This window comes from Scyliorhinus canicula, chromosome 8 (assembly GCF_902713615.1).
Source record: "Scyliorhinus canicula chromosome 8, sScyCan1.1, whole genome shotgun sequence".
NCBI lineage: Eukaryota > Metazoa > Chordata > Chondrichthyes > Carcharhiniformes > Scyliorhinidae > Scyliorhinus > Scyliorhinus canicula.
The window spans coordinates 18,755,525-18,772,672 of NC_052153.1; the positions used below are offsets into that span (position 1 = coordinate 18,755,525).

The 17,148-nt window shown below is 44.9% G+C and overlaps 1 protein-coding gene across 2 annotated transcripts in view; it reads right to left on the minus strand.

Annotated features, from left to right (window-relative positions):
- Positions 1-3,852: 3,852 nt before the first annotated feature.
- The window catches only part of dnah6 (dynein, axonemal, heavy chain 6), a 389,182-nt gene continuing 375,886 nt past the window's right edge, over positions 3,853-17,148 (minus strand). For both annotated transcript variants that reach the window (XM_038804236.1, XM_038804238.1), the window contains 3 exons: positions 15,835-15,986; positions 10,594-10,816; positions 3,853-4,254 (listed from right to left, as the gene is read on the minus strand). In XM_038804236.1, coding sequence (XP_038660164.1) covers positions 4,151-4,254; positions 10,594-10,816; positions 15,835-15,986 — 479 coding nt within the window. In that variant the 3' untranslated portion in view covers positions 3,853-4,150. The remainder of the gene's footprint in view (positions 4,255-10,593; positions 10,817-15,834; positions 15,987-17,148) is intronic.

A 17,148-nucleotide genomic window follows, 5' to 3' on the forward strand; every position in this document is an offset into this window, starting at 1 on the left:
GAGTTGAGGCGACTGAATTAGTTCCTCTCCTGTTCTCTTTCCCCACAGACCTGCAATTGTCTCCTCTTTTCAAGCATTTATCCCAAAATGCGAGATTAAATGCGAGACTAGGCCCGCCCTCGTCAGCATGGGTGGATGAGGAACAGAGAGCGGTTCTCACGTCCGGTGCATAGGGATGGGAAATTACCACGGGCAGTGGGAGGAGGGTGCTACTGCCCAATTTTCTCCCTTTTAAGTTGCCAGCCTGTGGTATACTGGAGGAAAGTCTCGTCTGTCATCTCTTTATGAGTCACGTTAGACATTGATTACCAACACACAAAAGAAAATTGCGAGGGTTTTATCAAATTCAGTGAGAAATGTTCCATAAAACCCCAGGAGGAAGGAATCAAATTGTTACATTTAATGGAAGGTTATTTAACAAATACGTAAAATAGAGTGGTGTTCTGCAATGCAGCAAGGTACACAACACTCCAGAATCTTGCCTTTTTTATGTTGCCAATGGATTTCACTGCATCAGAAGCTCCATCGAATCCAAGTAGCCATGGCTAAATTGAGGAAAATGCGTTGCAAGTATTGCAAAAAAATCGGGCAAGGTGGACATTCAGCTATGATGACTAGAAAAATGTCACCCTGCTCTCGCAGTGGCATACAATGATCGTTAACCCTCGTGGAGTTTTTGCCTTCTTTTGCCAGAGGGGGAACGAGGGTATCTCAAGGACAATAGTTCCTCGACCTGAAACATGGGCGGATGTTCTCCAGGCCAGGGGAAGCAGGATTACGTATGTTGGGAGTTAAATCCCCTGAAATGGATGTCGGTTTGGGATCCCAGAATCATTTGCCCTCTTTGGGGTTTCTGAGGGGAAGGATTGAAGGCAAATGAGGAATCTCCTCGGATCTTTTGGGTAAGTAAGGTAGTTAAGAAGCAAATTAAGAACCCTTAATCCTGGATTGCCCAGCCAAGGGAGCGTTTTTCCAACTTGTCAGCAAATCGTCAGGGTTACCAAGGTAAATGTTCCACAGAAAGAGCTTCATCGATGAAACAGACAAGTTGGGAAGGCTTTAATCAGTTACAATGAAGAGTATAGCCATGTGAGAGGCTTCTGTTTGAAGTATATCTTCTCTAAGGGAGTGTGCAATCACTGTCTGACAGGTGATTGCCAACATCTGGGAAGGCATTTTACCTGTCTAGCACTTCACACACTTTCAATTGCACTCACGTACTGCTAGCATTCGCCTTGGCTGGGGAGTAGCTTATGCAGCTCCAGCTTACACCTCTGATAGGGGGACAAGGGCAGAAGCAACACCACCACCATCAACAGCAGGAGAATTCACCAGAACCAGCCAGCCACCTTCTCCTCAGCTGCACACCTTTCCACAGGGCTGTGGGGGTAGTTATTGAGATCCAGCTGGGAGGAGACATAAGGGGTTCTGCTCTCTCCAGATGTCTAAGCAGCAGTGCCAAGGTTGGCTGCTCAGAAGGGCATGTGAGGTACCTGCAGAGATGGGAATGATTGGAACTGCAAGGTGCTGCACAGGACAACAATGTTGTGAAAGTTAGTATATGGGCCACGGCACTCACAAGGTCCTGGATTCTCTTAGTGCACTTCCTCCAGTTCTGATGGGCTATACTTCCATTGCTGACTTTCTTGGCCATTTACATCCACCCCTGCTTGTTTGGAGAGACTATCCTCTTCCGCTGACCTTGGCAGAGCTCACCTCACTGCAGCTCTTCAGAAGTCCTAGCAGGGCCTCCAGATACAAGTGGGAGTTCTGGGGACCAGTCTTTCCCTCCACTGCAGGTCTACCTCTCCATTCCTGTGGTGGTTGCTGAAGCCTCAAAAATCCAAGCAGCAGTGAACCATTGCAACCCATATCATGGCTCTTTCAATTAGAAATGCTTCCTTTCATGTCAACCTCCTGACATCACTCATTGGCCAAGGAATCCTGTGGTGGGAAATGTTACCGATAAAGCTCAAGGGAAGAGCCTCAGCAATGTTTCCCAATTAGTTCCTGAGCCGCAAACAGTCCTGCTGGTGCAATGGGAACAAAGTGCAGAAGATTATATCTGTTAGTTCCTTTTTTCTGTCCGCAGATGCTGCCAGGCCCTGCCTGGTCCGGCATTTTCGCTTTTCATTCCTGCTTCTGAAAGGCATTATATTGAAGGTTGAGTTTTGTTTCTCAATTGGTGCTATTCATCATTTTAATTAAGATAAAAGCAAATTATTGCGGATGCTGGAATCTGAAACAGAAACAGAAAATACGGGACAATTGCAGCAGGTCCGACAGCATCTGTGGAGAGAGAAGGGAGGGAATGTTTCCAGTCTGGACAACTCTTAGTCAAAGCTGGAGAGGACTGGAAATTGATTAATATTGTTGTGGGAGGGGGAGTGGAGCAGTGGGGCTGAAAAGAGGGCCAGTGATAGGTTGAGTTTGACAATGATTCATCGACAGAAAGACAAAGGGGATGTAAATGGGATGATTAAGGCTAAGATGGGAGCTGACAGTGATGCATAAAGAGATTAGAATGTGTGAATGGCAGAACGAAGGTGAGCAGTGTGGCTGAACAATGGTGAGGGGAAATCAGATCGATGTAAGAAATGAAAATGAATAAAAATGGAGTAAAGGTGGAGGGGAGAGTTCACAGTCTGAAGCTGTTGAACTCAATGTTAGTCCAGAAGGCTGTAACGTGCCGAATCGGAAGATGAGGTGCTGTTCCTCCAGTTTGCACTGGGCGTCACTGGAATATTACAGCAGGCCAAGGACACACATGTGGACAGGCAGGACGGTGAGTAGAAATGGCAAGCATCAGAAAGGCCAGGCGCCTGCTTGCGGACAGACCGAAGGTGCTCGGCAAAGCGGTCACCCAGTCTGCATTCAGTCTCTCCAATGTAGAGTGGACCACACTGGGAGCATCGAAGGCAATAGACCAGATTGAAGGAGGGGCACGTGAAGCACTCACTTGCTTGAAAAGAGTATATAGACCCTGTGATAGTGAGCAGGGAGGAGGCAAAGGGGCAGGTGTTAAACCTTTAGCGATCGCATGGGAATGTGCTGTGGGAAGTGGATGAGGTGTTGGGGGTGATGGAGCAGGGTATCCTGGAGTGAACGGTCCCTGCAAAATGCTGACAGGGGTAGGGAGGAGAAGATGTGTTTGGTGGTGGCATCATGCTGGATTTGGCGGAACTGGCAGAGGATGTTTCCTTGAAAGTGGAGGCTGATGGGGGTGAAAAGTGAGGACAAGGGGGACCTTATCCTGGTTCTGGGAGGGAGGGGAAGGGGTGATAGCAGAGGTGTGGGAGATTGGTTCTGATGAAGAGCAGCAGGAAGATGAGGAAAGGGTCTGAGGGACTCCCAGTCCAAGCAACCAACTTTTAGAAAATTGAGGGCAAACAGTCCTTGCAACTTGCTGTCTGCAGTGATAAAATCTGTGTCTGACAGCTGGCAAGGTAGTGGAAACCTCAAAAACAATCCAGCAAATCTCCAGAAGGCAGATATCTTAAGGCAATTCATAATGAAATAGGCTAATTAGTGAGTCTTTCAAATTACAGTGAACGGGAGTACGTGAATCTACTCCAAATCAGGCTACAATTCATGAAATGGATAATATTGGGAAAAGGGGACAATATAAATGTTCCACGGAGTCTATTTTTGACAGAACTACAGTTAATTCAAATTTGAAATAAAATAGAAAATCTAGGTGCAATTTTACATTTCAACAAAATCTGTTTAAAATAAAACATCTTGATCAAAATCATTTATTTGTTTATTGAAATTTCATTAATAAGGCACAATCAGATTATTGAAATTTATTTTTAACCAAAGAAAAATTAATTTAAGGAAATTATACTAATATTCATATAGCAAATTAAACGTTTAGATAATTGAAACAATATTCAGGTACAAAGATGTAATGATTAAATCTAAAAAAATAAATCAGTCACATATGATAAACTCAAGTAGGTACATTTGAAGTAGACGAATGAAGGTAAAATAGAAGCTTAAGTTTATGCAAAATTTTATCCAAAATAATGATGCAGTTCAAAATTCAGTCAAAGACTCCAGTCCCTCAGCTTCTTTCCCATTTTTCAGACTTCTGTACACTGAAATAAATCCTTAATAAGTGACCTCGCCTGCACAAATGCAGAAAGATTTACTCGTTCAGTTGGCAAAGCAGAGCAGCTCCTTTCGAGATCCAATAGTCGCTATCTTTTTTTGACGGCAATAGTACTGTCACGACAAAATTTGTAGAGTGGCCTGGAATCACATAAACAGGAATACTTGTTTTGTTACATTGATTTGCAATCAGCCAAACTCTTGCCAGCTCAGGATGTAGAAAATATTGTAGTCCTGCCAGTGATTTCAAGAATGTAATCTAACCTGACAGTCAGCCACACGAGCTGAAAAACACTTCCAAATTGTCAACTACAAGTAGATTACATTTTTGAAAGCACCTTTGAAGAAAAGCGTGACAAATTGGGAACAGAAAGTGAAAAATGCTGGAAATCTTGAAATAAAAATGTTTGGTTAATGTTCCAGTTTGATGGCCTTTTATCAGAGCTGGTTGGCGTTACAAATTAGCATTTTATAAGGACCAGAGCCAGGAGAAAAATGATTAGGAGAACAAATGAATGCTTTGTGATTGAGTGGAGAACAGGAAATGATTCCACGGTGCAAAAGAGGGAGGCACTACTGAGAGAGGTTAGAGGAAAAAAAGATGTATCAGAGAACCAGAGTTGTCCTCAAATATGGGATGGGGGAAAAAAATGCAAATATCCCAAAACATCAATAACCACATTCCCGTGATTAAACCAAGCTCTAACTGTTTTAACATTCACTGGTATCTGCCAGTGTTGACCCTAATGGAGTTTCTAAGGTCAGTAAGAGGGCAGCTCATCTGCACAGGGTGGGTGAGAACCCATCCCACAGCAGCCACCTCACTGATCCCTGCTCAGGCAGCCAGAAGATCTTGCCTTTCACGGGGGAAGGCTCTGTGCTGCTACCACCACTGTGTGCCCAACCACAACCCCACCCCAATTGTGGCCAGATTGAATTCCCAAGGTGAGGTGAGAGTGACTTCCCTCAACATCAAGACAGCGTTTGAACAAGTATGATATCAAGGAGCCCTAGTAAAACATAGGAGCAGGAGTAGACCATTCAGCCCCTCCAGCCTGCTCTGCCATTTAATGAGATCATGGCTGACCTGTGACTTAATGCCATACACCTACCTGCCTTTGGCCCATATTCCTTAATACCTTTGCTGAACAAAAATTGGAATCAATAAGAATGGGGGGAAATCTCTCAGATGGTCGGATTCATACGTAGCATCGGGGTAGGTGGCTGTGGTTGTTCGAGATCAATCATCTCAGTTCCAGGACATCACTGCAGATGTTCTTCAAGGTAGTGTCCGAGGTAGTGTCCTAGGCCCAACCATCTTCAACAGCTTCATCATAATGCCAGAAGTGTTTTTTTGCGCTGATGATTACGTAATGTTCGTGACTTATCACATGCTAAAGCAGTCCCATGTTCCATTACAGCAAGACCTGCACAATATCCAGGCTTGGGCTGGCAAGTGGCAAGTAGCATTCAGGTCACACAAGTGCCAGGCAAAGACCATCTCCAATAACAGAGAATTTAACCATTACCCCTTGACATTCAATGGTATTAGCAATTCTGAATTCCCCACTATCAATATCTTGGGGGTTACCACTGATCAGAAACTGAACTGGACTAGCCATATATATACTCTGGCTATAAGAGCAGGTAAGAGGCTTGGAATTCTGTGGCAAGTAACTCACCTCCTGACTCCCCCAAAGCCTGTCCATCAGCTACAAGGCACAAATCGTTTGTGTGGTGGAATACTCTCGAGCTGTCTGGATGAGTGCAGCTCCAACAACACTCAGAAAGCTTGACAGCATCCAAGACAAAGCAGCCCATTTGATTGTCACCCTTCCACAAACATTCACTCCCTTCACCACCGATGCACAGTGGCAGTAGTGTGCACCATCTCCAAGATGCACTGCAAGATCTCACCGAGTCTCCTTCAACTGCACCTTCCCAACCCATGCCCTCCTCTAAAAAGACAAAGGCAGCAGACACATGGTAGCACAATGGTTAGCACTGTTGCTTCACAGCGTTTGGGTCCTGGGTTAAATTCCTGCTTGGGTCACTGTCTGTGCGGAGTCTGCACATTCTCCCAGTGACTGCATGGGGTTCCTCCGGGAGCCTTGGTTTTCTCCCACAAGTCCCGAAAACGTGCTTGTTAGGTGAATTGGGCATTCTCAATTCTCCCTCTGTATACCTGAACGGGCGCTGGAATGGGGCGACTAGGGGATTTTCACAGTAACCTCATTGCCGTGTTAATGTAAGCCTATTTGCGACACTAATAAAGATTATTATTATTACCTGGGAACACCACCATCTGCAAGTTCCCTTCTCAATATCTACCAGTAATATTTACTCGTCCCTAATCTCACCTTTGCCCATGGTGTCTCGATAATTTCTTCACCTTCCTAACCCTACCGCTATATCTAGAGTGTCTCCCAGGATTCACAGCTGAGGTTGAAGTGGCCTTGAGGGATCCCTGATGCCACGGGGTGTTTAAAGTTACATGAGCGCAGTCAATCGTCCCCTGTACCTGTAGCAACCAACTATGGCCCTCTCGCCCTGCTGACCTTGGTCCAGGTCGAAATGGTTGAAGTCCGAGGCCCTCGCATAGAGTGCATCCGTGACCCCAGATGCATTTATGGGTGGTTGATTGCTAAATCCCACATAGGCCACCCGTGGAGCCCTGGAACGAACCCGTCGCGTAGATGTTGAGGGCTGCCATGACCTTCATGACCACAGAGAGGGGGTGCCCTCTGCCCCCACATGACAGCAAGTTGGACAGATTGAGGCACAGGTGCCACACTGTCTCCCTGGTGAGGCAAAGCCTCCTACGGTACATATTGTCTGACAGCTATATGAAGGGCATATGGGTCCTGTTTAGCCTCAGTCTACTTCTTCACCTTCATGTCCCCTATTCAGCTGTTGCTGCTTCCGGCCCTCGTGTCTGCCCTGTGGCCCCCTGTTCTCTCGGCACTGGTTGTAACCTGGGTGCTGTTGCTTGTTTCTGCTGCTCCAGCATTGAAACCAGCAGAGCTGTCAGCTCCACTGGCTCCATATTGATTTCAATCAGTAAACCTTGTGATGAATTTGAGAAATTGTAATTTTATATTTTTTGCAGAATGTTATTAAAGCCATGATTAAGATCCATACTGGTGTATGACTGCTAGAGGAGTGATTAAGATGCCATAAAAGTGAGGTAATTTGATTTCCAGGTGAAGTGTTCTGCTAATAGATCTTGAGATTCATTTACTTGTTTGGAAATAGCTAGCTGATGGAATATTATTTAGGCTTGAAGGACCTCTTTCTACTAAATGTGGTTCCATCTCTATTGCTTGACTGACCCTGGTCAATGCATCTACCCCTTCAGAGTCGCATCAGGCTTCCTGTCTGGTTGTCCCTTCCTTTAATCTCTACATCACTAGGGGTTCTGACAGGATATTCCAATGGTGGCCCATATCTCATGAGTGCAGGGTCAGCTGGACGCTTGTGTCTACCTCGACGGCTTGGGATCCTCAATAGCAGGCGTTGGGGTCTGGCACCTTGTTTCACTCGATCCCATGTCGCCAAGAATTTATCCTTGAATAATGAATTATCATCTCTCTTCTTGAGAATGTGGACAGCTGCATTGTTAAGTGTTAACACATGAAGGTCAATTAGTTTGATGAGCATGAGTCTCAGAAATGTTGGATGGCATAATTAATTTTTGCACAAGGGATAGGCAGGACTAATAGGCACCCTTCTTACTCAGGCTGCATCATCCCAAGAATCTCATTGTTGTCAGGCCTTTACACGTAAGACTACTGGAGAGCCACTCCATTAATTTTTGATGATTGCCACCCCCCACCGCCCGCAACCCCAAGGTTGGGCACCATGTTACCTTCTCTTTCAGGGGCTCATCTACTCAGCCCGTTAGATCCACCTTCTTCAGTGTCATCACACCCTTCCCCCTACCTCATGATCCCTGCACACATAGACACCACATACTCCCATGCCACTAACAGCTAACTAGCTCAACACTCATTAAACTTTACTTACAACATGGGCAGGAGACTGACACAATGCTCGAAACAATGTTGAAACAACACAGGCAGCAAGCTTCTAGGCTACACACTCAAGCTGTGACCCCATCCCGGTCACTGCTGGCCTCCACCCCCCCCCCCCCCCCCCCCCACAGTTCCAAGCCCCCCCGCCCAACACCTTTAGGCCGCCCCTCCCTTCTGGAGCTGGGCAGCTGGCTCTGTCCCCTTGAACCTCCTGGTTCTAGGTAGAGAGTGGTGCTCTCACCTTCCTCCCTCTCGAAGGTCATGGCACCTGGTTCCCATTTTTAAAAAGCAGCAGTAATTCACACCCATGTGACATCATGCCTGGTGGGTGGGAAGATTCAATGAGGTCTGAAGTTAACTGATTCGACTGTACATTATAATGCATTCAAATCGTTGGTGCAAATCCCGTTTTTGGCCTCTGGCGGCATTTTGCGGACACGGCAGGGTTTGCGCCCAAGGCTAACGAGCCCCCTAAATTCACAGCCAATTACTTTGGAGGGGTATTGATTTTTTTTTTAAGTAGCACAAGTTATAAAAAAAAAGAATATCAAAGAAACCTGGCAATAAATGATTCAGTTTTCAATACCAAACTGAGCAAATTTTCATCAGCACATTTTCCCTGTCATTACACATGATGCAAAAGCAAACTTTTTTCCACCTTTCCACATCACCCAATAAGAACCGCCAGATCACGCCTGGCACTCTCAGATAGACATTGGAGCTCCCTTTAACACATTGTTATGGCATATTTTCTATATCCCCACAGAAGCCATTAGTTCTCCAGATGCAATTGTCAATTTAATGTAACATTGGGTATAGTTTCGCCCAATCAGTACAAGCCCACCAAGATTTCCCCAAAATTATTTCAGCCAATAGACACTGATCTGGACTGGATTAAGACTTGTAGGATACTGCAAGGTCTGGATAGAGTGGAGGTGGGGACGACGTTTCCTCTGGTAGGATAAACTAGAACCCGAGGGCACGATCTCAGACTGAAGGGATGCTCCTTTAAAACAGAGATGAGGAGGAATTTCTGCAGCCAGAGGCTGATGAATCTGTGGAACTCATTGCCGCAGAAGGCTGTAGAGGCTAAGTCACTGAGTGTCTTTAAGAGAGTGAAAGATAGGTTCATCATTAATAAGGGGATCAGGGGTTATGGGGAGAAGGCAGGAGATTGGAGATGAAAAACATATCTGCCATGGTTGAATGGCAGAATAGACTTGATGGGCCAAATCTTATAGACTTATGAATTTAAGATGAAAGGCCTTTGTGCTGGTTGACCCTATCTGTCATCTAGTTCCCTAGCAATTAGGGTTAAAACCGGCGTACGTGGCCGGATGTCAAAGCAGAGTCAGCAACCCAACAGCTGGATGACTCCCGGATCCTTACTCCCTTTCCCCAACTGTGTTGTGCGCACAACATTATTTTTGAATGTCGATACTCTAATTGGCATCCAATTGGATGGGTCAAGTGCCTCCAGGAGGCAGGAGCCACTCGCCTACCACCAGAAGCAAAGGCAGTGGTAGCCATGTTGAGGGCTACCACTGCCTTGCTGAGGACAGAAAAGACCAGTGGAACTTGAGATGGGGGAAAATGGCCATGAACTCAACCAGCAATGGTCCTGGTGCCGCTGAAGCTGCTCTTCTCCACAAATGAAAAGAAACATTTCGATGTCCAATGAACTCAACAGCTATGCACTGTGGTGATATGCACACATGCATATCTGTATATAACTGTTTATAATTGTTCAAATGTATAAAGCTGATCATCAGTACATGTACTGACAGTTATGACCTCCTGCCAGTAGGTGGAGCCAGATATACATGGAGCCAGCTATACATTGGGTGACTGATGAGACACAGCAGTTAGTAGCAGGATGGAGAACAGGTCACTTGCATCTCACAGTAGCTCAAGAAACTTAATTATCATTGTCTGTACATAATAAATACTTATTATAGGTAAACACACATGTTCTATGCGTGTCTTCATGATCGGGGAGCCATAGAACACAACACGCACAACATGCATGGGTGTTTGGGTTCAGCGAGTAAAGATTTAAAAATTGAAATCCTGATTATGCTGGGCCCCAACAAGCTCCTAATTTACAGTGTCATGGTTCCGATTCCCTCTCCAACACCAGCCCTTTAAAAATTATATCAAGTCCCAGAGGCGTCGGAAGCACATGACTTCGGGGACTGCGATTTTGAAATCGCGCATGTATTGACTCCACGGACATTTTGAAATCCAGTTCCTCGGGAGAGAAGCTTTGTTCACATAATGTGGCTTCTAGCAATGCGGTACAGAATTACCTCAATTTCCTCAGGTAAGGCAACGCTGCCAGCTACTATTTGCGCAGTCCCTGTGACATTCCTCGTTAATATCATATGTTCAACAAATTTCTTCCCCTTGATGTTTATTTCCCTTTGAGCTAACTTGGGTACAATACCTGTTGTTGATAGGGTTCCTGCTCGGGCCGATGTTTTGTAAAGTGGTGCTTGATACAGCATTGGACTTGGTTCATAGTTTTGTGCAGGCTCAAAGTGCACAACCGGTAAAACAGAATTCATCACTTTGGGAATGGCGTCTTCGAGCACCATTTCCTTATCATCCCAGCGACACGCATCCATAAACATTCCATGGACCAGTACACCATCTCGAGGGGAAGGTAACTGGTGGAAAGAGAAATGCACAATGAATAAAAGATTAGAGAAGATGTAGAAAAATCAGCAAATATTTTGGATGCAGTTCTGTTTCGTTGTCACAAAATAGCTGTCTTTCATCAAATTCTGCTTTTAAAAAAAATCACAGATTATATTATAGATGTGGAGAAAACTTCCTGAGCTTTTCTTGCATTGTGGGCTATTCTCCAATGAATAAATCTTTATAGTTGCTTTGCAAGGTAACATATGACGCACTTTACAATGTCATCATTGTACTTGGTCTCACAAGAGATTTTACGATGCTTGTGAGTGAAGAAGCAATGTCATCACTGTGTCAGCAACAAGCTTAATCTGCTGTTAATTTGAAACAAAAAATGCAAAGTGAAAATGTAGTAATTTCATTTTTATAAAACTTTCCACAGACAGACTCTTCTGCAGGATGACAAACAATGCTACATTCTACAAACAGCCATGAGTTGCATGACCAACTAATATTTTGGTGACTTTAGTTAAGAGAGGATCATTGGTAGGATGTCGGGAAATAGTCACTCTTCTTCAAAAAAACATTATGGGATCTTTAGTGTCCACCTCGGCTCGCCACCTTATAAGAAAATCAGGAATTAGATCCAATGTTTCATTCAAAGGATAGTGTAATGAACTCCAATTGGCTTTATTGGTTGGCCAATTGGAGTATGAGCTCCCTCAATGATAGCTCATTGAGAGGACCCATATAATCACCTGTGTAGGCTTTGTGAGCCAGTCTTAAGTTGACTGGACTGCTAGCAGCACTGTTTGTAGCTGCTCCTGTAATATCGTTATTGTAAATAAATATTGGGGTGGTGACGGAACTCCTGCCTCCCGTGGATTACTACAGATAGCATCTCTGACAAAATAGCACACCGTCAGCATTGTATTGGAGAGGCAGCTAAGGTGAAGTGGTCACGTTCTGCTGTGGGCCTCAATCGTGTAACTTCTCTAGAAACTGACCTTTTATGGAAACTCCATAATGTGACAAAAGCTTCTTTAAGCTCCCTGAAAAGGATGCCATTTTATTTGCAGGATGCAAAATTCTGCGTTCTGATACAGACTCAATTTTTTCCACATGTTTTAAATTTAAATTAATATTTATACATTTCTAAAATTGGCCCCTATCTAATGAATTTCTATTGGTCTTTTTAACTTGCTATTCAAAATTTGCTTTTGGAAATAGAGAAGTAGGTCTGACAGAAACTGGTCCTGTCCAATAAGTGCAATGGATGTGCTGCATATGGGGTAATCCACAAGTGGTGGAGTGGGCAGCCAGAATGTGAACCAAGGCACTGTGGAGCAGAAGGCAGAGTAAGGAGGGGGAGAGCAGAATCAAAAGGTTACAATCGCGTCTGTTTCAATAATTAGTCCAATATATAACGCTGTCTGCAGTCACAAGAAAGAGTACGGAAAGTGTGTTGCCCATCTGGTGCAAAGGTAAAAGATATATTGGAAAACCCGAAGAGGAGCTTGGGAAGGGGAAGATTTAGTTGTTGTGATCGATGTTGGGAAAAAGGACAGAGGGAAGAAAAAGAGGATGACCTTTTAAGGGAATATCACAAAATAAATTACAAAGCAGAGCATCAAAGATATGCAGGTGAGGTGGAGCTGCGAGTATAAGGTGGGGGAGTGGACCTGGGTAGGGTGCTCTTTCAGACCATCAGTGCAGACTTGATGGGTCAAATGGTCTCCTTCTGCACTGTAGGGAATCTATGGACTCTGTGGACCTCACTGGATTATTATCCAAACCATGTGCTAACTGGCAGATCAGGGCAGTGAATATGTGACTGAAACTGGTGTCAGAAGGAAGGCCTCCATTTCAAGGAACTCTGACACCATACTGGCACAGGAAGGAGCTGTGCAACTGCAGCAGACTCACATATTGCTGTTCAGTGGGATTGGCATCCAGGGGAGATTGATCTGGTGAGAATAATGCAAGTCTAAAGGTAAAAGAAATAGGAAAACATAATTCTTGTCGGGGGCAAGACCGTTCACTATGGGCATGATCCAAAGGCCTCACTGTGTCTGAAATGCAGATTACTGCAACGCACCGTGGCCGTTGAAAGCTGGGACAACCCGCTCCCGGAAGCTACCTGGCACGCCAAACTTTGCAAGATATAACGCGATCTTGCGAGACATTGGGATGTGAACCCCGCCCAAAATTGGCGGGATCACTTTTTGGCAAATCTGCATATTAGAGCAAGGCAGTAAGCCTCACCTTAATGTGCAGATTCTCGAGGTACTTGAGGCTTTGGGATTCCACCCTACAACTCGGAGACCTCAGGTGAGTGCTGTTCAGCACTAGTTCCCACTAACGGAGAACAGGCAGAATGGCACTCGTGGGCGTCTGCCAGGGGGTCAGAGGCCCCCAGATGCATACCGTGGATGCCAGCCTGGCACTGCAAAGGAGCCCAAGTGGCACTGCCAGCTAACATGGACACTGCCAACATGCCAAGCTGCCATTTTATGCGCACATGTGATCGGGCTGGGGTTGCCCGGTGTGGGTGTTGGGAGGGTGTAGGGTGTGGGGTGGGGAGGGCTCCCATAGTGCATTCGGACTGGGGTTGTGGTCGGGGATTGTTTCGGGGGCCTCGGAGATCGGGACGTCATTTAAAAATGATGTCCCGATCTCTTGTTACAATGGGGAGTTCTGGCGAGCAGAGCTCCCCACTGTACAAAACGGGGCTGTGTGTGGCCTCGGTCGCACATTCCCCATTCAGGCCTCTTATTCAATGCAGGTCGTTATGAATAGTCATGTGCGGTGCCGGGAAATAGAGGGCAAAACAAACTCGTTAGGGGTCTTTGTTCCCTTTTGGGAGAATCCGCCCTATATATTTTCTCCTGGCCAATTTATTTTTTGAATAATGAATAAAGACACTTTTTAGATGCTAAAGCTATGCCTGTTTGTGGCCCTGAACAAAAGGGCTTATTTCAGAATGTCAAAGAGGTTTGCACCTTGTTATCTCTGAAGAGACCCTAATAACTCCCCTGAGGTTTGCAGAGACCAAATTCAAAGAGAGCTATACAAAGGCCATCTTTGATCCATAAGCCAGGCCTGACCAACTTTGAACCAGAATTTGAAGCAAAGGTATCTTTCAAGGTTGCAAGGCTGAAGGAGATCACAGATTCATTCAGGGGGAGGAGGACCCAGAGGGATTTGAAAACAAAGATGAGAATTGTAAAATTGAGGCATTGCTAAACCAGGAGCCAATTCAGGTCAGACAGCACGGGAAAGATGGGAAAGGGGGACTTGGAGCGAGTTACAAAATGGGCAGTTTTTAATGACCTCAAGTTCGTGACGTGTCAAATCAGGGAGATTATTCAGTAGTGTGTTGGCACAGTCAAGTCTAATGGTAACAAAGGCATGGCTGATGGTTTCAGCAGGTGATGCAATAGTGGTGGAAATAGATCTTCTAGCATCTGGTGTGAATACACCTTTGGTACAAATATAACACCAAGGTTATTAACAGTCTGCTTCAGCTTCATAATATTGTCAGGGAGAGGATGGAGTCAGTGCGAGGGAACAGAGTTTGTGAAGGCAACCTAAATCTTTCCAATGTGTAATTGAAGGACATTTTTGCTCATCCAATACTGGATGTCAGACTATCAGACTGACAATTTAGAGACAATGGAGCAGTCGACGGATGGTGAAGTAGTGAGGCGGAACTGGATGCCATCACTATACATGCAGAAACTGTTTACATTGCTGAGGAGCAGTACATAGATGCCAGAAAAATGAGGTGGCCAAGGATAGATCCTTGGTGACAACGGAGGTAAAGGTGCAGGATCTGGAAGAGAAGCCATTGCATATGATTCTCCGGCTGTGAATGGATCAATAAAGTGAATGCAATCCCACACAGTCGGATGACCAGAAAGGGGATAGAGCAGAATTTAAAGATCAAGTGTAGCAAAGACTGCAGACAGATTGAGAAGGATGAAGAGCAATAGTTTGCCTTTGTCTTAGCCTACTGGAATGTCATATAGATGCAGATAAGTACAAAGTTGTACATTTCAGTAGGAAGTATATGGCGGTCACTTATTCCTTGGAAAATAAGTATCTAAAAGGGGTGGAGAGCAGAAAACATTTTTAAAAGACCTTGGGCGCGATTTAACGAAATGAGAGCAAAGTCCCAAAGCGAGCGTGAGAAACGTTCGCCCATAGTCAGCGCAGAGAAACACAAGGCTAGAAAACATGACTCGTGTTTGATAAGGGCCCTCAATGGGGAATGCCCAGCCAAAGCTACACACAGCCCCCTTTTGTCTATTGGAGAGCTCCGCTTTCCAGAACTCCTGTGTAGTGAGGCTCCCGGAGCGAGCCCCAACCTCCCCCAACACCCACGAGGAGCACCCCCAACCTGACCTTATCCACACAAAAATGCCAGGTTGGCACCTTGGCAGTGCCACCTGGACACCCTGGCAGTGCCAGGCTGGAACCCAGGTAGTGCTTCTATTAAACCTGCGGGTGAGGCTGTGCTGCCGGCGCGAAAAGAGAATCCCAACAGCTGGAGAATTCCGGCATGATTACTTTACAGGACAAGTTCAATGAGGTTGTAATACCTGACAGATGGAAAAGGAAGTGGAAGATGTAGCTTTGATTAATTATTATCCTTGGTGTGGAAACATTAACTGTTGAGGTTATTAAGCTTCCTCATGATTTTTTGTCACCAGCATCTCAGAACCTAATTCATCGCAGTTCCATCCCGAGCATAACCCACATCTAATTCTGATTTGGGCAAAATGTAACAATCCAGAGTCCTATCAATTCTACTTTTTTTTGGCGATACTTATTACTGTGATTTAATAGATTTTTAAAAAATATTTTTCTTGCAGATCCAGCTCCATACAATTCCAAAAGATTTAAGTTTCTTTTTTAACACTAGCTGCCAACAAGAGATTGAACAGCAATATCACATCAGTGATCTGGAGGAGCTGCTCTCTATTATTCGATAGGTTCAATCATTCAAGGCTGAAACATTTTTAGACTGAGAAGCGGAAATTACCAATCCATCCATCGGAAGAACTTCCCCATATTTTAACGTTTTCATAGCTTCTGCTACTTCCGTTGCATTCCGATACACAGGAATAACATTATAACAAAAGCTAAGTTCATCAATTGGTAGGTTGTATTTCCTGGCGTGGTTCTGGAGTGTGCCTGAAAGAGAGAACGAAAGAAGCTGTAACAAAGGGGCTGTTTAGCACAGGGCTAAAACGCTGGCTTTGAAAGCAGACCAAGCAGGCCAGCAGCACGGTTCGATTCCCGTAACAGCCTCCCCGAACAGGTGCCGGAATGTGGCGACTAGGGGCTTTTCACAGTAACTTCTTTTGAAGCCTACTCGTGACGATAAGCGATTTTAATTTCAATTGGGTGGGGGTTGAAATTCAGCAGCCTGCAGCTCCTCAAGGGGAGTTTTCTTCTGTGATGAGTGAATAAATAATTTATGTGGAATGAGGCAGAATGACAACTGCCAAGACATTTCACTTTGCCAATAAAATCCCCATCATTTATTGCTGGCTTGTTCGTGCAAAGGTTATTTTCTTTTTGTACAGAAGGCCAGAATAATGGCTAAAGGAATTTCTCTCCTGCTCCCTGTAGCTAATTGCCCGCAGCATTGGTCTTCTTTCAGACTTGTTATTTTCCTATTTTTTTTATCAGGACACATCGAGTCACTTGTAGTTGTGGAAGCTTTATACTAACGCCTGATCCATTCCCACTGAAGATGCGTGAAGTCAGGAAACTGTGGGGAGATTGATACATGGAGAAAGGGAGCTATCTTTTGCCATTGTGCTGGCGATTTCGATGCATCACTCAATTTATCCAATACCTCTTTCTTTATGAAACAAACGCTTACGAATACTGGAGGAACAGAAATTGGAACAACCCTTGCAGAAACAAGATGTGGCTTTTTCAGCGCCAATGATTGGCAGCATAGAATCCGATGGAAATTGAGATTTAGATCAGGATGCAATACTCTGAAGTATGCCAAATTAGATAAAGAAGCGGATTTAATGAAATCTTAATGAGACAAACACGAGTGTGCATTCCAGCCATTTCTGCTCAAAATAAAGAGAACACTTAAAATTCTATTTTCAGCAACTTTGAAATTGGCATTAATGCAAGTGGAAATCATTTTGGGGGTGAATTTATTGAAAAAACATTTGAGATGTGGGTATGCATGGAAGCTCAGGGATGAGGAGGCAGTGGCATAGTGGCATTGTCATTGGATTGGTAATGCAGAGACCCAGGGTAATGCTCTGGGCACCTGGGTTGGAGTCCCACCAAGACAGATGGTGGAAATATGATTCAATAAAAAACA